A 23,111-nucleotide genomic window follows, 5' to 3' on the forward strand; every position below is an offset into this window, starting at 1 on the left:
GAAGCCCAAGGGGAATTGTTTTGGAAAGTTACAAGTAGCTGAAAATAGGGGCTCAGCACGAGCAAGCTTCCTCAACCTTGACTGTAATAAAAACAGATAATGTGTGAGTGAGCTAGGGAGAGTGCACTGGCAGGGGCCGCAGAGGCCGGCTGGATGCAGACGGTTTAGAATTCAGAGGAGGTGCCAAGTGAGTAAACAGCGAATGAAGGATTATCTGGATGGGCCAGCAGCCGTTCCAGCAAGAAATTGGACGGGGATATGTAGGGATCCACAAGCACACCTACTCCTCATCAGAGAGCGAGGCCTGGTAAGCTATGAGGACCTTGTCCACACCTTCCCTACCTCTTCTCTCCCTTCCAGTCGACACATGGCCTTGGTAATAATGGCTCATATCTGTACAGTGCAGAGCAGTTTATAAAGTGTTCCACAGTTTACCGAGGGTTTCACATGCATTATTGAATTTAATGGAGGTGATGGTATCTTCTGCTCAGTGACCTCCTCACCTCACCTCACCTCACCACAGCCACTCCTACCTCCCACAATTCCTGGCCTAGGGAGGCCTGGTGCATCTGGCTTCAGTATTCAGCCTCAAAAGAGGGGGAAGGGGAGACTGGCCATCTGTAGACCCCAGAGAGCTGCTAAGCCCAGAAATCTCAGGGCCAAAGCCATTCAGGATGGAAAGGGCCAGGTGCCAGCTCTGAACTGGGAGCCCAGGCTGAAGAGTGGCTAGCCAGGAGTTAGCTGGGAACCTGACACCCTCCCCACCCACCTTGATCCCAAAGCTGATGAGCCACCTGAGCAGCTGTGAAAATGATCACGTCAGTCAGAGCATCCGGAGTCCAAGAAAGGAGGGGTTCAGACTGGGGGCGGGGGGGCCTCTTCGCCGGGAATGTGGAGCAGAGGCAGGACCAGGGACGTGTGATGATTAAGTGTGGGCCTTGACCACTAGTTACTCCTATGAATAATGCATTGTTGTGCCTTGGCCTAAATCAGCATCTTATTGTTATTAATAATACACGCTGCAGAGAAGCTGGGGTTGGAACTGTATGCTATGTTTCATTTGAGAATCTCAGAGCACTTAAAAGCTCCTCATGCTGATGACTCAACTTTATCTCCCCAAGTCATAGGCTTCCTCACGGGCCACCTGCCCGAATGCCCTCCCACCTGAGGCTTGGAGCTGTGAAGGCCACCGGGGCTAGAAATCTTCCATCCTGGGATTCAAATCCATGGCCAGGGCTTATGGTTGGGGAGGGAAGTACACTTAATCTTTGCCAGCTCGAGGGCTCTTGGGGGATGCAACATAATGTGAAGCTCCCAGAGAGGCTTCAGGACAGAGATAACTAGTGGGAATCCAGGGGCAGGAGAGACGGACAGAGAGAGACCACTGCGGATCTGAATCCTGTTCTGTCACTTGCCAGTTGTGTGACCTTAGGCTACTCACTCAACTCTCTGGTCCTAAGCCTCCTGGCTGGAATGCAGGGTCTGAGAGTCCCTCCACGACATGCCGTTCTTTTTTTTTTTTTTTGAGACAGAGTCTCGCTCTGCCGCCCAGGCTGGAGTGCAGTGGCGTGATCTTGGCTCACTACAAGCTCCGCCTCCCGGGTTCATGCCATTCTCCTGCCTCAGCCTCCCGAGTAGCTGGGACTACAGGCGCCCGCCACCTCGCCCGGCTAGTTTTTTTTTTTGTATTTTTTAGTAGAGACGGGGTTTCACCGTGTCAGCCAGGATGGTCTCGATCTCCTGACCTCGTGATCCGCCCGTCTCGGCCTCCCAAAGTGCTGGGATTACAGGCTTGAGCCACCGCGCTCGGCCGACATGCCATTCTATCATATTCAGGGGTATCATTTACACGGCAAATATTAGGATGGAGCCATTGAGTGTCCCGCCCCCCGAGAGCTGTCCGCGGTGCTGAAACAGCTGTCGGCCACGCGGCTCCTTGTCCTTGGTGCTGAAACAGAAGTCAGTCCTGGGGCTGCGCCCTCTTCCAGGTCGCCCTTTGCGCAGCTCCCAGCGAGCAGGATCCGAGAGACTGTGCATAGTGATTCCGCCTTCCTCTGCCAGTGCCTCCCTGATCAACCCTCAGCTGAAGCTATGGCAGCAACCAGCGACAAGAGCCCCCTTTCCTCGAGTTAGGTCCTCGGATGCTGAAGACCCCAGTCCTGACTCAGGACAAAAAGGGCCGCCCCACGAACGTGGTAAATATCACGCCCCATTCCCTCCCGGGGCCCGCCGCACTGCCTCCTGGTGGCTGGCGCGGGCACTGCACCCCGGCGGGCGCACAGACGGTCCCCAGCGGCGGCCTGGGCCGGCGGGGAAGGAGCGGCAGACGGTTCTCCGGCCCCCGCCGCCCCCTCACCGCTCCCGGGGCAATCTGGCGCTCAGAGCTTGCAGCGTTGCACGACACCCGCACACTCCAGTCTGTCTGACTGCGTCCTGGCTGCCTTGGGGCTGCCCGGGTCACAGTGCAGGCTCAACCCAGGTGGGCAGACCTGGGGTAAGCAAAACTTCCTGCTCCCTCCTCCAAGGTGGGTGGGGAAGGCTTGTTTAAACAAACACCAACCTTTCCTCTGTGGCAGGGCCAGTTCCTCCAAGATGAACACAAAGGCCTCCCCCAGCACAGGCTCCACACCTCTCCCCGACCCAAACAAGAACTTTGCCCACAGCCCCCCAGGAAAAAGTGAGGTTGCAGGAGAATGCCGTAATTGCAGTCCACTCCTGATTCCCCACCCTACAGGTGGGGGGCTCTTTGAGAGGCAGATCTGCTTGGTGTTTCTAGGGACTGCTTGATATGAACCTTACTGGGTTGTAGAGATTCTCCCCCTTCCAAAAACAAAAAGCAAAACAAATAATACCACCTGAAGATAGCACCCAAAACCACAGCTTCTCTGGAGTCAAGGGAGTCAAGATAATAGCCCTTAATTACAGTAGACATAGCTAAATGAGATATATGTATCATTTATTGAGCACTTACTGTATGCCAAGCACTGTGCTAAGAGCTCTGCAAACATGATCTCATTTAGCCTTCCAGCCACCCTGCCTCCCCAGGAGGGAGCATCATGCTCAGCCTCCTACAGAGGAGGAAAGTAAGGATCAGAAAGGGAGGTGACCACTCAGGCTGCTGCAGCCAGCGAGTGCTGAGACGGGCATGGGAGAGCGCATCGTCTGCCCTTACTCTTGTCATTCAGCTGGATCTACCTCACCATCCTGTCAGTCCTAGAGGCCACACTATCCCTCAGGTTTCTCCAAGACCACTCCAGCCCCCCACCATCCTCACCTCTCGGCTGAGAGCCACGTGGAGGAAGAGAGTAACACCTTGCACTCTGTAGCACTTTACAGCCTGCCAAATGCTTTCAGAGCCACTGTCTGAATTGACCCTCATGATCCTGAGGGGTGAAGTGGGCAGGGATGGCCCTATTCTGATTTTATAGGAGAGAAAAGTATGGCTCAAAGGAATAAATGGCTTGCCCCAAGTCACACAGTGAGCAGTGGAACCAGAACTCAGGCAAAGACGGTGGGACACTCAGTCCAGTGCACTCTTCCCACTTCCCTAAGGCTGGGGTGCTGGGGACAAGCCAGGCAGGGAGTCATAGGGGCTTTCATCTCCTGAGGGGCTTCCTGAGGCCGGGGCCTGGGCTGCTTCCCCTCTCCTCCTCCCTGGGGTCTCTTGGTTGGCTCAGCTTTAACTCAGAGTCTCGGAGTCTCATTCTAAATGAATTTTTTTTTTCCAGGCAATTACCTCCTGCTAATTAGGAGGCAGGGCTGCCAGTCCCTGGGCCCTGGACTGACCCTTTTCTCAACTCACAGAAGGCAGGGGGGTTGTGGAGGTACTGGGTAGCAGCTCCAGCCACAGAAACTGCCTGGGTCAGGGTCCTGTCAGGGCAGGGGATGCTGGTGGAGGAGCAAAGAGCTCCACAGAACTGGAAGAAGGGAGGCAGGGATTCTGAGGAGGGAGGGACTCTGAAGTGAGAGAGAGCAAGGGGACAAAAAGCTGGAAGGAGCCTGGACATGCCCATGCAGAGTACGTGAGAGAGACCTGGGCTCTGGGGCAGCAGAGGGAGCCAGGAGGAGCCAGAAAAATGGGGACACATCAAAGGAAGAAAGGAGGAATCTCAGGAACCAGAGAGACAGGAAGGGGTAGGAATCTCCCCTCTATGGAGGGAGAGGAAGTGAAAAGGTGCACCAGAAAATGGTCAAGATTACAGAAGGGGCAGAGGCAGAGAGAGAGAGATACTGGAAGACTCCAGGAAGGGGAAGGGGAGAGGAAGGACAGGGAGGAAGGAGGAATTGCTGAAGGAAAACCCCAGGGAGAAGGAGGAGAGCGGGGGAGGACGGCTTGGAGTGGCAGCTCCCAGAGCCCCAAGAAGGGCTTTCTCTACGTCATTGTCCTTGAGCTTCCCCCAATGTCAGTGCCCAGCCAGCCGGGCCTGCACACCCTCCTACGCAGCCACAGGTGCGGGCGGGCATGATGGCACGCCACCAGCCGGCTCAGGCCCCAGATGCTCCACTCACCCGGGGCAGCCAGCTGACCTCCCTCCCTGCCAACCTGCCACCCCCTCAAGTAGGCCGAGCCAGGGGCCCCCCTGGGCCACACAGCAACACAACCAGGAGCTTCTGGGGCTGTGTCCAGCCTCTCCACTTTCAGAGGGAAGATCAAGGCACAGAGAGGAAACGGTGCCTGTCCAAGGTCAAGTGAGTGATGAGGCCAGACGCAGAGGGCTCAGGGACTAAGTCCTACTGGTGGGTCCTGTTCCCTTCTGGGCAAAGGGCAACAACAGCAGACAAAGATAAGTCATGGCTGCCAGCAAGTCAGTCCTGATCAAAGCTCTCTGGAGTGTGGGGTGGCAGGCAGAAGGGAGTGAGGGTGGCCAGGGGCTGGAAGGGAACCAAAGGAAATCACATTTATGGAGCACAGGGTGAGAGGGTTATAATTGTAACAAACATTATTGAGCACTTACTAGGTACAGTGTGCCAGCCACTTAAGACATTACATACAGGATCTCATTTGATCCCAACAACGCTATAAAGTATGTATCACTATTATTCCATTATAGGGAAAAAAACTGAGACGCAGCAGGGTTGGGTGACCTGGCCAAGTCCACACAGCTAGCCAGTGGCATGGTTCTGACTCATGCAGCTGGTCATTTTGAGGCCACTGCCCTGAAGACCCCTCAACATTATCTGAAGATGTGCAGGTCCCTGAGTTCCCAAGGTCCCAGAACAGCCCTGGCACAATCTAAGCCCCACACTCCAGCAGGACTGCAATCCCTGAGGTCCACGACTTGAACAAGCCCTGTCTTAAGGCGTTAGAGTCTGGTTTTTAGTCTTGGTTCTGCCACTAACTTACCGTGTGACTTTGGCCAGGTCATTGTCCCTCTGTGGGCCTTCATATTCCCACCTGTACCATCAAAGGGTAGGACAAGATAAGAAGAAGAACTACTACGTACATGGTGCTAAGTCTGTGACAGGCACAGTTCTAGGTGGTTCACAGATATAAACTCACCGAATTTTCCCAACAGCCCCATGAGGGTGCTATTATTCCCTCTGTTTTACAGGTGGGAAATGAAGCACTGAAAGGTTAAGTCAGTTGCCCAGGGCCACAAAGTAAGTCAGCACATGGCACATCTGGGATTTGAGCCTCATTACTTTTGATCCAGAGTCCCTATGCCCTGGCCGCCACTCTGCATTCTTTCCCTAAGGACCCTCTCAGCCCCTGCTTGGCGCCCCACAGATGTGTGCTCATGTGCCTCTGCACAGACACACCTACCATCGTGTTTCCACATGGGAAGCACACACACAGTCATGCATCTGCACGAAGTGAGGTATGTTAGCTCATGCTCCCACGCCCACTCCTGTGCCTTCACCCAGTTTCTACCTGAGGTAGCCAGGCTGGGTCACACATGTCCACAAGCATCCCAGCACCAGAACAAGCCGACTCTAGCAGGTCCATGCACACACACACATATACACGTGTTCCCGTCTCTGAGCACTGGTTGACTTGTGGGGGCCATGTGCCATGCTGCAGCGCACAGCCATGTGGCAGTGACGTGGGCCACCACACCCCTTCTCCTCTGCTTCCTTCTAGTGCCTGGGTGGCTGGCACGTCACATCCCGCACCTGCCGGCACCCCCATCCACACTGCCTTCCTCACGCCTCTCCCCTAGCAGAAGCAGGCACCTTCTCCAGGAAGGAAGCAGACTCAGGCACAGCCTGGCTCCCACGGCCCAAAGATGCCAGCCAACCTGGGGGTGGAGAGGGAGAGAGAGGCATCAACTGGAGGCTCCAGGGGGCCTCGGGTCCACAATGGCTCCTATCTGAGACTAAGCCCTCCCTTAGGTCTGAGTGCCAGAGCTGAGCTCTCAAGACCCTCGAGACACTGGCCCCCTCTGTCATTGCCAGATATGGGGTCAGATGGGGACCCTGGGGACAGCGGGTCTCCCATCATTCCTGAGCAGGACTGTGGTGCCACCTGGGTTCCTCTGGCCAAGTTACCATTGCACCCTTCACCACCCTATCCCTGGTCCCTGCTCTCTCCTCCCCCTGCCCAAGCATCTTAGAGTTCTGGGTATTTTTAGGCCTCAGCTGACAGGCTGTGAAATCACTCCCTTCGCACCTCCCCAACCAGGCGGGGGCTGGAGAGGGAGGAATGAGGTTGGGGGGGGGCACACAGACAATTCATCAGGCTCCTCCAGGGCTGGCAGGTGCCAAGGAGGGAGAGAGGGGTTCCTCCCCTTTTCCTGAGAGCCTCCCCCATGAGTGAGAGGATCCCTCCACCTTGCCAGTGGAGAGAATGGAGACAGGGTGGGAAGGAGACTCCCTGCCATTCCAGGAAGAACAAAGGCTTTAGGGGATACCCTAGCATTAGAAGAGGCACTGGGACACCCTTTGAGTCCAGCTCTGCAGCCAGTACCAACTCGTAGTGCTCCCTTCTGAGAGACAGGCTGAGAGACGGGCTGGCTTGGAGCCTAGTAGGATAAGGAGGCACCAGGCAACGTAGCCCAGTGGTTAAGACCCAGGCTTTGGAGTGAGGCCAACTTGCAATCTTATTCCTGCTCTACTGAGTGACCCAGGCAAGACACTCAACCTCTCTGAGTCTCCATTTCCTCATCTGCACCGCAGTGAATTGGATATCTCCCTTGCAAGACTGCTGTGAAGATGACATGACATGATGAATGGAAAGAACAAGGTGGTCTGTGGACCCACCAGGCACCACCGGGAGCCTCTCCCTTGCGGCTTTCCCTAACCTTCCATTTCTCCTAGTTGCCCCTTCTCTGGGCTGCCTTTCTCATCCCAATCTCCAAGACAGGAGCCCACAGTTCATCCTGGCATCAGGGTCCTTGGCACCTATCTGACCCCCACTCAGGGGGAACAAATCTCTAGCTAAGGTGGGTAGTCAACACAGACAGTCCCCACCTCCCTGCTTCCTGCTGCAGGACACACACACACACACACACACACACATCATGTGTGCACACGTACCCAAATGCCAACATGCATGTGTGCTGCCAGCGCCTCTGTGTGAGGGCATTTGCCTTGGGATGACCCCTGAGGGAACTGGGAAGACATACCTAGGCCCTGCTGTGAATGGGCCCCTGTGCCAGGGGCCGTGGGCATGGAGAGGGGGGTGGCCCGCCTAGTTGCCATGGAGACAGGTTGGCTTTGGTGGGGCTCTGGAGCTCAGGCCTGGCAGCTGGAGCAGGAGCTGTGTGGCCCCTCCCAGGCCTGGCCCTAATGCCTGGGAGGGTTATGTGGGTACAGAACAAATCCTCAAGAGGACTAACTGTGTCCATAGGGCCCTGGGCCTGCCCATTTTGGCTCTATATCCCTTGCTGGGAGGCCGTCTCTGATACCCCAAGCACCTGGGAAGCCCCCTCAGGGTGTTCATTCATGCCCACCTGCACCTGGTTACCCCCTGACTGCCTATAATCTGCCGCAAGCTTTCCGAGGGCAGAGCCCAGGCTGGCTGGACACTGCAGATCTCCCGGCAGAGGTAGGAGCAGATGTGTTAATTGCTGAGACTCTAGCTCCATCTATCCGCCTGCCTCCCAACTTCCCACCCTCCACACTACCGTGCTTTCAAAGTTCTTTATAGAGACCTGCTCAAAAGCCATCCATGGCTCTCCAAATGCCTTACTTTTTAAAAGAATTTCAGTTTTCCTCTTTCAAAATGCCAACCCCTTCATAATCTGGACCAACCTACCTTCCCAAGCCTCACTTCCTGCTATTGTGCCCCAAAGGTCTCCCTTCTGGCCATGCTCAAGCACTCACTGCTGCCTCAACTGGCCAACATCCCTCAAACCTCTGAGCCATTGCATGTGCTGTCCCCACCTCACCGATTGCCTCACCTCTGCTCGCTCACATGGCAAAGCTCTTATTCTTCCCTCAGGACTCAAGGCCCTGTATCTGAAGCTCGCACCCTTAGGTCTGGCTCGTGGCTGGAATCCCAGACCTACTTCTAACTGCAAGTTCACACTTCCCAAGGTGGTTCTGAGAACGGAGGGGCTAACGCATGTTATGTGCTTAGAACAGCACCTGGCACATAGTGAGCACACATGTCTCTGCTATTCTGATGGTAACTTAATTGACACTGCCTCCATGAAGCCCTCCCCAACTCCTCCACCATGGAGGTGGCAGGCATGTCCTCCTTGGAGGATCCAGAACCCTCATCCCACGTATCAATTGCTTGGTACAGGACAATTTTGAGAACAGCTGCCTCTGGCTGAGTGTTTACTATGGGTTGGCTCTCTGCTAAATACTTTTTCTGCCTTATCTCACCTCATCCTCCAACCACCTGGGAGGTAAGAACCATCATCATACCCATTTAACAGAAGAGGAAACCCAAGCCCAGAGAGGTGGACTGACCTGCTCCAGAGACAGCAGCAAGTGTCTCTGCCAGGATTCAAATCAATAGCTGTTTGACCCCAGAGCCCTAGCTCAAGCAAGCTGTCCCTGGAGGCACATATGTAAAGTGCTCAGCACATACTGAGCACTCTACAAGGCTTGCTATTATCATGCTATTGTTATTATCAGGGGAGGACACAGAATGTGTTTGGTGACCTGAGGGGGGGATTCCTTAAACTGGTTCTTCTGCAAAGCACAAAACCCCCATTCCTGGAGAAAGTGTTTCCAAGGGTCCCTTGGCTGCCATCCCTAACCCTCATCCTTGGATGGTGTGCGGGGAGCCCCAGTATCTGGACCTGGGGCACTTCCTCTGAGGGGTGCTGGAGCAAGCAAATGCTTGAGGGGGCCAACCCGGGCCCAGGCCCGGCAGAGCGGGACAGGGCCTGCTATGTGCCGGCCATGCTGGCCGCCGCTCTCTGGCCCCGCTGACACCACCCCATGGTAATGAGACGGATCCAATTTGTACCCAGGGCCCCGCCGGGAACAGCTGCCGCGGCAGGGTTTGAAGTAATTTAATTGGACACATTAGCCGCACGCTCTCTCCTCCACTCCCCTCATGCAGAGCCTCACGCAGGCACCCCTTCTGCCTCCGACCCCTCATGCCAGCCTACCCTGGCTGGTGGCAGGGTGCATGCTCCACCAACCAGCTAGGACTAACAGGTAGGCACCATTCCTCTCTCATTCCTGGGGCTCCTGGGGGTTCTAGAACCAGAGGGCTCTCTAGCCCTCAGGTTCTCCCCAATCTGTGATGCAAGCAGCAACTATGGGAGCCCACTGGGGCTGGAGCTCAGACCTCTCCCTCCTGTCTGCTCTAATGGGCAGAACAGTCACCCCCATTTCTCCTTTGGTCAGCCATGGAAGCCCCCAGCCTTCTGCACTCCAGGAAGGGCACTGAAGGAGCAGGGCCAGCAGCACATGCCTGTTTTACCAGCATCTTTTGTTTTGTCACTATCAGGGTTTGTCACTATCAGGGTCACTACAGAGACGATGGCAGCCCTCCTCTTAGGGCCTGGGGAAGCAGTGCATACACACATGCACAGAAACAGACCTAGTCACAAACACACAGGTGATCTCAGTTTGACCCAGACACATACACACATGCTAACAGCCCCACACCGTCATGGAAACGCTTGTATCTGTACACATGAAAGCTCCCATGATCACTCCCGTTCACACCCATGTATGCCATACAGCCAGGTAAGGCCCTGCTCCCAGCAGACGAGGACTTCGTGGCCATGCCAGCAGGTGGGAGGGTGTGGCAGGGGGTAGGCAGGGTCCCTGGCACACAGGCCCTGCCTGGCCAGGTACAGGGCCTGGGGAGGGGCCCTACCTTAAAGCTTTCCATCATAGCTCCCCACGCACCTGAACGCACCTTGCTACAAATACACTCTTTAATTGCTGTTTACAGCGGTCCTGGCACTCAGATGAATGCAGATATTATGGCCATCCAGCTGCCACGGGCACACGCACTAGGTACACATACAGAGAGCGCCTCTCCCCCCGGCTCCGCCCTCCCCTTCCACGCGTGGGCTCAATCACATGAAGATACCAATTCCCCAAACATGCAGCTTTGCAGGGGTTCCAGCTCACAATACCTCAGCTCCTGGTCCATTCTATCCCAAGGGGGCCTTCCAGGTGGAGGCTGCAGAGACCGCCCAGAGCAGGCCGGATGCACCCGCCCACCTTCCAACCAACTGGACCTGGAATTCCAGGCGCAAGCTCTGGGTACAGTCCAGCCCCTTCCACAGGTCCCATGCTGTCTGCCAACTCTGTTCCAGCCCTTGGGGAATTCTGCTGGGTGAGACCAAAGCTCTGCCCTCTAGACACTAGTTGGATAGGGCCCAGCAGGGCTGCCCCTGCTGCCTGGAAGGTCAGGGACCTCCATGCCCATGGAACTGACAGAATTCGGCTGGCATCGCCAGCTGGGGTTCCCTGGCAAGGCAGGCAGGCACCCGGGCTGGGCCTGGCACCGGCTGGTGCCGGCACCTGGCCAGACCAGTCACTGCCCTGACAAGAGAAAGTTGACCTCTCGGCCACATATGCCACCTGCCGGGCACTGTCTGTGGAGCACTATAGGACCAGCTCTTTACAGGGCTGCCCATGCCCACCTGGGATGCCACAGTGCTCTGAGGAGCCATCAAGCCAATTCATTCTCCAGCTGGGGGTCATCAGCTCAGGACTGGGCCTCCCGCCCCCACGTGACCCCTCCCAGCTCCTCTCCCTGCTGTTCTTGGCCTCACTCCCCTGGGGGAATCAGTTATTGAAAACAAAAACAGTCCATCAGATTCAATAAGGATTCAAAGTCCCTGAGAGAATAGGGGGTGGGTGGGAAGTGGGATGGGGGGACGCAGGAGGGGGAGGGAACCATATACGGCTCCTCTGCCTGTCCCACACAACATCCTGCAATGGCCAGGCTAGAGGGTATAACAAGGGGACAGACCCCACGGGCACTCCATGTTGCCCTCAATGCCCCTTAAGCCTGAGCTTGAGGTCAGCCAGGAGCAGAACCCAGCTGCCCAGGACCTGTCTTTGCTCACCCGGCACCCACCTATTGCCCTACCTTCCAGCTGTCCCCTTACCTGTCACCTACTGGCCTGTATGTTCCCACCTCAAACCAGCCTGCTCTAACGCCCTCCCCAGTGTGAGGAGGGGCTCTGGGGCTGTCTCCCTGCCCACTATCCCCCAGCCCTCAAGTGGGCAGCTTGTTGATCAAGCTTCCCTGCAAGGCCACAGAACAGTGTGAACCAGGGCCAAGGAGGGGGCCTGTCTCCACGGTAACACAACAGCTTGGGGGCACTGGCTGCCCTGGCCCATGCCCCATTGAAACCATCCTCGTCCCCTCTGGGTTTTAGACTTGCCCAGCCTCAGGTCCTCCACTGTGTCCTGGCCTGTGGGGAGATCATTTGATCTTCAGTCCGGACTCTGACCCAAGCCCAGGATGCAGGCCAGGGAGGCCCGAGCGTGTGCCGATGGGGCAGGCTTTGGGGAGGTAGGTGGGAGGAGAGAGGTTGTTGGTGAAATAGGTGGACACAGTCAGGCTTCCTTGGATCTTCCCACACTCCAGCCCTGGCCTCTAACCCAGGTGGTCCTCAGGGCACACCCTTGATCTGCCCTTTCAGCCACACCCCTAACTTCTGCACCTCCTTCACCCGCCATCAGCCTCTTCCCCTAACTTGTGCCCAGTGAGTGGAGGGTTGGCCTGGACAATCTCGTGGATCCTTTGCCTTGAGAGAGGAGGCCTGCTGTGCCAAGGCCCCCTGCCCTGCAGGGAACACAGCCCACTAACAGGTGGGACAAAAGAAGGCTTCAAGCATTACTGCCCCCAGGGGCAAGCTCACAGAGGGCTGGGGGCAGGGCAGGCAGCCTTCAGGACCTAACCTCTGTCCTAGTGGTTCCCTCTCTGGCCTTGCTCACCAGCTCACTGCAAGGTCACCTCTCCCTCCCTCTCTCTTTTCCTGCCGCTGTCCTGCCTGCCCACTGCAACGCTGACCCCTGCAGGCCTGCTGGGGCCCGCCTGGTCTGGGGACAAGCAGTCCGAGAGACACAGGGACTTCAGGATGAACCAGAGGGTGAAAGCCGAGGGCAGAGAGAGGCCCTGAAGTCTAGGAGGGGGCAGAAGGGAGGCTGCAGGGATGGCCTAGGGAAGCTGGGCAAAGCGTGGAGCTGGAGCCTGGGTGTGCATGGGAGGGGGCTGGTCTGGGTTCTTCATTGGACTCTGATTATTGCCCACAGTCCCTTTCTTCATTCACAATAGATCAGGGAGCCAAGGGCCTGGGGGCCTGGGGCCCAAGTAGGGAGAGAACCACACCTGTCAGGTAAGGTCCTAGCAGTAGCTGAGCCCTGCGGGGATGAGGGAGGGAGTACCACAGGGATCCTCTGGAACCAGCATGAGGCAAAGGGGAGCAGGAGAGGACAGTTTTTTTTTTTTTAAAGGATTGGGCCGCAGGTGTTCCTGAGAGTGGGATGAGAGGATCAGGATATAAAGGCACCGGCCCCTGGGGGACCAGAGGGGAGGGGAGGGGTGGCCTGAGTTACGCAGAAATCAATTTGCATATCTCAGTCCCAACCAGTACCAGCCAAGGGGAGATGGGGGGGGGGGGGGAAGGGGGGGACAGAGCCCTGGCTTGGGGAGCTGAGTCTGGGGAACCTCGGGGGAGCTGGGGGGAAGGGGAATCTGACTTGGAACTATAGGGCCTACGAAGGTGGGCAGGGATGCCAGAGGGCAGAGGCCAGAATGAGATCTCTGACTCCTTAAGGACCCCAGACGACGAGGCTCAAAGGCAGACTCTGCCCTCTCCAGCCTATGTCTGACCCCACCCAGCCTAATGCCCACACCAGAGAGCAGTCAGCCTCAGGCCAACCCCTTTCCCAGTCACAGCTGCCCCACCACAGGCACTGGTGGGTCCTGCAGCTGCAACTAGGGTGGGCAAGACAGGTCCCAACTGCAGCCAGAGAGGCGCATTCAAGGAGGGGGTGAGGGAAGAGTTGGGGGCTGCCAGCACACCAGGGATGGCATTGGACTCCAGACCCTTTGCCTAGAAGATGCCAAGCACGTCAAGCTGGCCTCCGTGGCGAGGGCAGAGGTGCTTGAAGGAGTGGTGATGTCATGGTGCCCAGGCATGGGAGGGAAGAGGAGGGAGGGAGAGGGGACAAGGGCATGGCCCCAGGCTAGCGGCCTAACAGGACAGAGGGGAGGCTGCCAGCCTGGTGGGCGAGGGGACAGAGAGTGTCCTTACTGCTTCCCTATCTTCTATCCTCATACCCCAGAGCTGGCTTCTGAACTAAGCTACTGGCTTCTGAGAAGGTGAGCTGAGCAAGAGAATGCTCCTGCCATGGGCCATGTGCTGGAAGCTGGCGGCATCTTGGAGGAAGATGCCAGGGTAGGTGACCTGGGTCCAGACAGATGAGGGGAGGGCTCTCCACAGGCAATGCCCCTTTAGCCCTCACCTAGAGGACATTCAGAGAAGGGCGCAAGGTTCCAGAGAAGGAGACTGAATCACCCTCATATCCAAGTGCTGAGTGAGGGCAAGTCTGGCGCCCAGTGGGTCGTCCTCAATATCGACTAGGCTGAAAAGAATTGAGGGCGGGTGGGAGCAGATTCCTCAGGAGGCAGAGACAGGCTGAGGCTGCCCCTAGAGGGGAAAGAACAAATGTGGGGCTGGGGCAAGAGTGGGCAAAGCCAGCACCCACTGGACTGCCTTCAGGAGCCTCACGGCTGCAGGCTCCTTCTGTGCAGGGTCTTAGAGCTGTTCCTTCCCCACAGCACGGCCACCCCCAGGAGGCTGGCAGCAGGGAGCCTGGAGGCTCTGCATTTGGGAGCACGTCCTGGGCTGAGGAGTTACGCTTTTAGCATCAGAGAGAAGCCCAGAAACAGACCCTGATGCCAGAACTGGCAGACTGGGAGTGCTGGGACTGGGTGGAGCACCCCAGGTGGGAACAGGGATAGAGCCTGGGCAGGAGCTGCAGGGGACCTGCCTACAGGTGGGCACTGGGTGAGGAGGCATCGGGAGCCAAGGAGGAAATGGCAGAGCAATTTCCGAGGAAGACGGGAAGATTCTCTGGCTTTGGCTTAGAGGATACGAAGCAGACAGTGGGCTCCCAGGCCACTCCCCTGGCGGGCGAAGCAGAAGGCAAAGCAGTTCGGCCCTCTCCCCCAGAATGTGAGAGAGTTTGGGGTTGTTTGCTTCCCCCTCCCCAAACCTAGGAGAACATTCTCTTGGCACCCCCATTCTCAAGAGCCCCTGCTCTCTTTCCCTTCAGGCACCCCGTCTCCCCCATCAACGCCCCTGCGGTTCCCCACCCCCCAGAGCCTCCCTGCCCGGCTGCCGCACCAGATTCCCACTTGCCCCCTGGCACCCTCTCAATTCACAGTTGGCACTGCGATGCCACTCCGCTCCCCTGTGCCCACAATCTTGGCCAAGAGCTGCCGGGATCCTCACCCTGGGGTCCGCCAGAGCTGGCACCCCCGGGGCACCGGTGCTGGGGAGCCGCGGGTGTCTCTGAGGGCACTGCCCGGCTCCCACAGGGGCAGCGGCTCCTCGCTCCGCCACACACGTTGTCCTTGGGCTGCTGGGGGGTGGGGGGGAGGTCCTTGTGGGGACACTGCGAAGCCCGTCCCGGACATCCAGCCTGGCAATGTCCGGACTGCGGGGGACCGGGGTCCAAGCCGCTGCCGCTCAAGCCCGCGCCCCCGGGGCTGGGATGACCCCTGGGGGAGCTCGTGCGGCTCCGAGTGGACAGCAGCCCCAGGCTGGGGCTCCGAGACGGTGTCCGGCGCTGCCGCCGTCCTGCCCGCCGGTGCGGGGCGCCCCAGCCCGCCGGGGCCGCGCTTACCTGGGCTGGCCGCCTCCGGGTCCCGGTACATGGTCCCCTCGTCGCCGGTTCCCTCCGGGCTCCTCAGAGCCGCCCGCGGCCGCGCGCTGCTCCGCCGCCGCCGCTGGGCATGGGGCCGGGCGACCCCCGGGGGCGGGTCCGAGGGCGGGGGCCGCGCGGGCTGCACCGAGCCGCGGAGCCGGGGAGCGGGGGCCGCCCGCCAGCCCTCCCGCCCTCCCGCGGAGCACGTTGCCGCCGCCGCCGAGCCGCGCCGAGCCTCCTCCCTCTGGCCTGCGCGCCGCGTGTGCGCGCCGGAGCGTGTGTGTGTACGAGGCCGTGTGTATGTGTGTGTGTGAGCGCGTGTGTGAGCGCGCCCGGGGCACCGCCACGGCGCCGCCGCCCGCCGCCAAACGCGGCGACCACCGCCACCGCCTGCTCCCGCTGCCGGCCGCGCGCCGCACTGCACCCGCGCCCGCCGCCGCCCGGAGCCGCCCCGAGGGCACGGCCGCCGCCCAGTGCTCCGCCCGCCCGCAGCCCCGGCAGGGAGGGCCGCCGAGCCCCACGGCCCGGCTTGTCCGGTCAGCGGGTCCGGCTCCGCAGCGCGACCCACCCCCGGCCCGTGCTTCCCCGATGGCCGCGTCCTGGCACCGGGCAGGGCCGCAGAGCCGGCCACCTCCTCCGAAGTGCCCTTTGGCTCCGATCCAAAAGGCGTAGAGATCCACTCCGGGTTTTCCGCTTGCTGGCGGCTCGAGGGCGTCAGCTCCGAACTCAACACCGCAGCGGTCCGGGGCAGAAGGGCTGGTGTGTGCAAAAACCAGGAGTGGAATTTTTGGCAGCGCTGAGCCTGGGTCCACCAGTCCGGTGTTTCTCCAAGCTCGCACACAGGTGGAGCATAAAGGGCTAAGATCCCTGCCCTCGGTGGGAGGTTACGCCTAGTGACCCTCCTCACCTAACCCAGCCCCACGAAAGAAGAAAATAGACTTTTCAGCCTCTGGTTATCCCTCTCCAGCAGCAGCTCCTCCTCTCATCCTCCCCTCTTTTCCTTGACCCTAGCAATTCGGAGGGTAGGAAGGAAATCCCTCCTTCCCCTTCCAACCCTGGACCTCTCTTGGTCCTCTCTGCCCCTCTGCCGGCTCAGTACAGTCTAAATCAGGTGAACACTAGTTCTCATTTCTCTACAGAATTGGGATGATTTGATTCTGGGGCAGGGAGGAGAAGAGACCTGTCTCCCAAGGATATGAAAAACCCGGAACTGAACCATTGGGGGTATCAGGCACAGAGACCTCCCTGCACGCACCTACACACCTAATCACCTACACACACACACACACACACACACACACACACACAGACATGCTGCCCCCTCCGCCCCACACAGACATGCTGCCAACACAAAGAGACACATACACTGACGCTCCCCGCAATACAGGTGCTGCCCCTACCCTTCACAGATGGGTTAGGTAAGAGGGTAAAATCCCTGGGTCTGTGGCAGCATCCTGCCCTCCCCTGTGCTGAGAATGTAGTTTGCAGGTGAGCTAGGCTTCCCAGAGTCAAGGATTCTTATTTCCACCCTGAGAAATCCACTTCTGCTGGCTTTATACTGCACTACTCACGCCCTGCCACACCTCCACCTGCCCACAGTGCAGAAGGCAGCCAGGAACACCGCTCTATCTCAATTCTCCCCGACACACACACAAACAGACCCCATCCCCTTGAAATCACATAGAGTCTATCCCCAACCACCACCACCACACACACATACACACATACACATTCACCTCCACCTATAGCTCTTCCGGTTGAGAAAAAGATAAGGAAGTTCCCCAGCAAACCTCCATGAAGATTGTTCCAGTAGAGAACAGATTTCCTGGGAATGAATGTTCTAAATAAAAGTGGAAGGAACAAAAGCATCTGTAGGTTAAGGCCACCATTCCTCAGTGGCCAGAAATCTCAGCCCTCACCCTCTGGGGAAGGGCCATCCTATTTCATACACCTTGCAGCTGTCCTCCCCAGCTCACCCATGTGCAGCCAAGAACCCACGAGTTATCTACACTCTGCTTTGGGGCCTGGCAAACCCCAGAAAGCTAAGCCAACAGGCTGGGACTGCAGGGTCTGCAACCTTGGCTCATTCCCCCACCCGCCCCAGCTGCCTCTCTCATTGCCCTAGTAAAGAGTAAACAGGGGCTGGGTATGGTAGCTCACACCTGTAAGCCCAGCACTTTGGGATGCCGAGGAGCCCAGGAGTTGAAACCAGCCTGAGCAACATGGTGAGACCCCATATCCACCAAAAAATAATAATAAATAAATAAAGATTAGCCCAGTGTGGTGGTGCGCCCATATGGTCCCAGCTACTTGGGAGGGTGAGACAGGAGGATGGCTTAAACCCAGTAGTTTGAGGCTGCAGTGAGCCATGATTGCACCACTGCACTCCAACCTTGGCAACAGAGTGAGCCTGGTCTTGAAAGGAAAAGAGCAAATAGGGCACCCTCACCACCCTCCACCACAGATGGGCACACAGACAGGTTCCCTGCTGAGGAATCTCCCCACTTCAGATCCCTTCACCCATCAATCTGAAAGTCCAGAGAGGGACAGCAGAATTCCTCATCACCACCACTCAACAGGTCTTTACTAAGCAACTAAAGGTTTTCAGAGTTGACAGGACATCTGAGAGATGCCCCAGGCTGCCCCTTGCAAGTGTCAGGTAATGAAGGCAAGGCCTCTAGAGGAGAAGGAACTGACCCAGGGAGCTAAAGGCCCCGGAGCCAGCACCCTGGGGAGCTGGCGAGAAAACCTGGAGTAAGAATCACTCTTGGTTGAGACTCCCAGCCCTTTGCTAACCACTGTGGGATTCATGAGGAGACCCAGTGCTTGCTCCCATCTGAGGGCTTATAGCCTGTTTCTTACAAGAGTACGAAGTCCAGTCTCATCCTCTCCTCACAGGCATTGGACAGTCCTTGTTCCAGATGTCAGAGCTGGACAGCTCCTCAGACACACAAGAGGAACACCATGAAATATAGTTGTGCAAACTGAGGCTCTGGGGCATTGGGAATCTTGGGTGGTTTTTAAATTCCTGCCTGCAGCATTGACACAGAAAATACTTTGAAGACACCCCTTCTCTGGGTCTCAGTCACTTTGTTTAGGGGACACAGAGTCATGGGAAAGAGGAAAGAATACAGATTTACGTGGCTCTGCCATCATTGCTGTGTTTACCCTGGGCAGACACCTCTGAGCCTCAGTTTCCTCATCTCTACAATGGGGTAATAATAACAACTATTACCTTTGGTTATTGTTAAGTTTAAGCATGGTGAAAAAATCAAATCACTTAAAATGATACTTGGGAGACCGGACGCGGTGGCTCACGCTTGTAATCCCAGCACTTTGGGAGGCCGAGGCGGGAGGATCACAAGGCCAGGAGTTCGAGACCAGCCTGAACAACATGGTGAAATCCCGTCTCTATTAAAAAAAAAAGAAAAGAAAAAAAAAATTAGCCGGGCAGAGGTTGCAGTGAGCTGAGATCGCACCACTGCACTCCAGCCTGGGTGACAGAATGAGATTCCTTCTCAAAAAAAAGAAAAAAAAGAAAAAAAGGAAAAAAAAGATACTTGGAACATATAATTTATTCTTTATACTTTTTGAATGCCATTATTATTGTTGTTGTTGCTATTTGTTTATCCTTAACAGAGACACCACATACTCCCCATTCCCATGTGTTGCCTGTCAGAAAAGTTCTTCCAGATGTCTAACTGTGAACCATTCTGCTGCATTAGAAGGCTACTCTCTCCTGCCGGAATATCGATGAGAGCCGAGCCAACTGGGAGTTTCTAGGAGCTGCTGGGCTCCTTGACCCTGCCAGCCCGAGTGCCAGAATTCAATCCCAATTCTGTCTTCTAAGTACTCACAGAGAACTGGGTAGAGGCAGTAAATGGAGCCTGCAAGAGTGAGCAGGTCCTCTGAGGAAAAAGATCAGAGGCTGTAAATCACCCCTGCCCTGCCCTTGGGTCTTGTCTCTCATTGGGGAGGGCCCGAGCCTCTGGACATTCAGCTTTTCCCCTTCCAGTCCCCAGAGAAGGGGGGCCCAAAGAGCCCCTCTCATTCTGTTTGGTTGCTGGTCCCCTGTCCTGGGTTCCATGACATGGCAGGAAATGCGGGCAGCACCTGGTTCCCCAAGGACTGCCGTGCTGTGTGCTGCAGACCCTTCAGGCCTGTTTCCGATCTGGCACCATCCTCAGGGCCAGGAGTCCTGGGTCAGCTTCAAGGAGGGACATTCTGTCCCTCAGGAGCAGATGCTGGGCCTGCACTCTCCCAAACAGGGCCCCTGAGGCTGCCTGGCTCTGTTGCTAGGCCACGGCTAGGAGGCAGGGCTCCTGAGTTCCCCTCTGGCCTCTACCTGGCACGGTCTTCATGTTGCTGTCTCCCCACAGTCCTTTCCCCCATCCCCACCCCCTTGGCTATGGGCTGAATTATTAATAAAAATGCTGAGGAAGCTGTTTGTGCAGCTCACGTGACAGAACAAACACACCTCTCTCCTTGCCATCGTCCACGTGGCAAGAGACCCAGGCTGAACATTCGCCTGATTCAGGAGAGACAGGCTGAGACCAGCTGGAAGGTGGCTGTGCAGGGCAACAGCACAGCCCACTGATGGTGACAGGCCAGGAGAGTGAGGATTTGTTCTGTCATCATGTCCCTGCTCCTACCCCCTAGTCTTTCCCTTCTTCCTCTGCAGACGACGAGTCTGGAGAAGACAAAAGTATAAAGTTAACAGATGTCTCCACCCCAGAAAGGACATGACAGCAAACTCCTAGGAGGCAGCTGCAGCCATCTCTATACCCACCTCATCACCATCAATACAAAATTGCCTCCTCTCGAAAGACCCAGTAACTACCGGATCTCAGAGGCCCACCCAGAGTCTATGCTTGTCACACTTCTGCCGGGTTCTGCTTTGGGGGCCTGGTACTAAAAGGCAGGGTTTGGACCCCAGCATCAAGGGAAGAATCTGATACTCGAACTCAGGTCCTGCCTCTGCCTGTTTCTCTGTTTGGCTTTGGCTTGTTACTTGACATCTCTGGGCCTCAGTTTTCTTATCTGTAAAATAAGGCTAAGAACTGCTCCACACAAAGATGTGAGAATACCCTGGGGAGATGGCAAGGTCTGGATCTTTCCTGGTTCCCTAGGGGTAACCCCAGGCACCAAAGACCCTGCTCCAAGCTGACCTACCATAGCTATAGGCCCCCAAGGGTCTCTCAGGCCACGTTACAGGGCCAGAAACCTTATTCCTACCCCACCCTCACCCCATCTGTCTTCCCACACCCCTTCACCCTGTAACCTCTTCTTTATCCAGATTCTGGCTCTCAGTCTCTCTCTTCTCCATGGTCATCCTGACACTCCCCAAGTGCTTGGCTCAGCCCCTCAAATCCCTCACCACCCTCAAAAGATTAAAGTTGGTATCCCTTCTTCTGGCTTGGGACAGCCCCAGCCTTGGTCAGAAGTTTGGCCTTGGGACTCTGCTCTGAGACATTCCTTATCCCTTGGGCAGCTCAGGCACCCCTGAGACTGACTGAGGGCCATGGGGGCTAGTGAGACCCCCTTCCTGGGATGCACTGTGGAAGCACCTCGGTTTGCTGATTACCAGGTGAGTGACCCGGAGTCAGCCCCTCAGTCCTTCTGAGCCTCATTTTACCAGTCTGTACCATAAGGATGTTGTTTGTTAATCTTGACTGGGTCTTAGACCCCTGTGAAAAGCTAATGAAGCCGGTGGACCTCTCCTCCCTAGAAAAGTGCATATACAAACAGAGACACAACATTTTGCCCATCACTGGGTGTGTGTTGGGGTGGGAGTCCTTTGGGTTCCAGATGAAAACCCCTGGCCCAGAAGCCTGCAAGACTGCTTCCAGCTCTGTCAGTCTGAACCCAGTTCTCTGCCCTCCCCATCCTCTCCACAGTGACTTCTGGGTGTGGGGGAAGAGGGGACAGTTAGGGAGGTAGGCTGCTGGTCTAGCCACACCTTTTCTCCCTCCTGCCTCAGTGGGCCCCTCCCCCAGCATTTCCTGTGGCTGGTGCCAGCTTGTCTGCAGCTCAGACCAGCGTTTCAGTCCCTGTTGGAACCCACTGAACTGGCTTCACCTGCCTTTCAAGGTATTTAAAGGTTCTTTGACCAAATGCTTTTTGATCCTTCGCTGATGGGAACCAAGCAGAAGCTCTTTGGCCAACTGCCCCCCCTCCCCCCATATGATTAGTCTCTAAGAGCTCTTTTGATATTGCAGAAACCTTCTGTGGTTTGTTCAAAGCCCTGGGCCTTGCAGCCACCTCCCCCGGGCACCCAGGCCAGTCAGCTCCAGCCTCCACCGCCCATCCCCAGGGGTGGCCTAGTTAATGGGGGCCTCCTAGCGCTGAACAACTCTGGCCTGAGTTTGAACCCCAGACCCGAGCCCAGCTGGTAGAGGGGTCAAGCCCCCCTCTTCTCAGGGAGCCCAGGCCAGGTCTGGTAGTGTGGGATGGGGACCTGTTCCCCAGGCTTCAGCGGGCCATGACTCTTCTTCCCGCCCAGCTGAGGTTGCACAGACAGGCATGCAGGCCCACGATGATAGCAATTGACCTGTTTCCAGGTCTGAGGCTGAGGTTGAGAAGGGGAAACTGAGGCTCTGAGAAGTCCAGGGTTCAGGCCTCGGTGTGTGAGGCGGCAGGAGCCAGAATCCGCCAACCCAAGACCTGCTCCAGCAGCCCCCATCCCAGCCAGCACCACTCGCCGCCCGCGCTCCTGGTCCTCCAGGGCCGCGCAGAAGGCGCGCCTGGGCTGAGTCCCAGCTGCAGAATTCTTGGGGGGCGGGGGACGAGGCGTCTCCGCTCTTAATAGCTGAGCTCCCGCTAACGCCCGGCCTGGGCTCGAGGCCGGCGCCTCCAGCGACTGGCGACCCCAGCATAGAAATCTTTCTCCGCAACTTGGACTGACCCACCCAGAGCGCCCCGAGTATCCGGCCCGGGGCGGGGATGCGCGTGCGCGGAGGGGGTGCCGCGGAGCCCGCGTGAGCAGACAAATTACCGCGGACCTGAGAGGACGCGTCCGCGCCAGCCTGGAAGGAGGAGGGGGCCGGTACACAGACTGGGGGCGGGGGAGATGACTCTCTCTGAGGGATCCCCAGCCCCAGGATTGAGGCCCCACCCTCTGCCCTAGCTGGAGTTGAAGACCGCAGTGGGGGTGGGGGCCTATCCCTCGCAGGTGGAAGGGTGATCTGCGCCGGGAGAGCTGGGACTGTCCCAGTTCAGCCATCCCTGGCTCTGGGCTGAGGAGGATGACAGGAGAGGCCCCAGCACTCCGAGACTGGGCGAGTTCAGGTGGCCAGGCCCACTCCCTCACCAAGGCCTCCGGGAGCTGCTGGGCTCCTTGGCCTTGCCGGCCTGAGTGCCAGAATCCAGTCCTGCTCAATAATAATCGTCAGAGCAGCCGGCAGCACTTACTGAGCTCTGAGGGACTGCCAGGCCCGGGTGCCAAGTGCATAACACGCATTATCCCATTTAATAGTCACGGAAGTCCCGTTGTGATCCTCTTAGGAAGGCGAGGGGGCTGAGGAGGCGAGGGGCGTGGCTTGCCTGGGGCGTGGCTTGCCTGAGGTCCGGTAGCCGGCGGGGTGGAGGGACAGGTGGGAGTCACACCAGCTTCAACCAGGTCTAGAGCCCAAACCTTCAATGCCTGGGCTTTCCTGCCTTCGACTCCTCAGAGCTCTCCTGGAGGCTGAGCAGGCAACAGAGCCTGCTCTTCAGCTGGGTGTGGCCCGTGGGTGGTGAGGGGGCGCAGAGGCCGGGCACCCTGGAAAGGAGGAAGAATGGGGGACCCCCATCTTCCTGGCTGCTTCATTTCCCGCTCTCTTCCTGCTCCCACCCCTCCCAACGGTGGGCGTCCCCCAAGG

General features: G+C 57.4%; 1 protein-coding gene across 8 annotated transcripts in view; it reads right to left on the reverse strand.

Annotated features, from left to right (window-relative positions):
* SYT7 (synaptotagmin 7) overlaps window positions 1-15,512 on the reverse strand; it is a 66,068-nt gene extending 50,556 nt beyond the window's left edge. For 5 of the 8 annotated variants that reach the window (XM_003909726.4, XM_009185884.3, XM_009185879.3 and 2 more), the window contains exon 1: window positions 15,232-15,327. In XM_003909726.4, coding sequence (XP_003909775.1) covers window positions 15,232-15,262 — 31 coding nt within the window. In that variant the 5' untranslated portion in view covers window positions 15,263-15,327. Of the gene's footprint in view, window positions 1-15,231 lie in introns of all 8 variants that reach the window. The other 3 variants (XM_003909725.4, XM_009185876.3, XM_009185877.3) reach the window with 2 other exon arrangements.
* Window positions 15,513-23,111: the final 7,599 nt, after the last annotated feature.

The sequence above is a fragment of the Papio anubis genome, chromosome 12 (assembly GCF_008728515.1).
Source record: "Papio anubis isolate 15944 chromosome 12, Panubis1.0, whole genome shotgun sequence".
In the NCBI taxonomy this organism is placed as follows: Eukaryota; Metazoa; Chordata; class Mammalia; order Primates; family Cercopithecidae; genus Papio; species Papio anubis.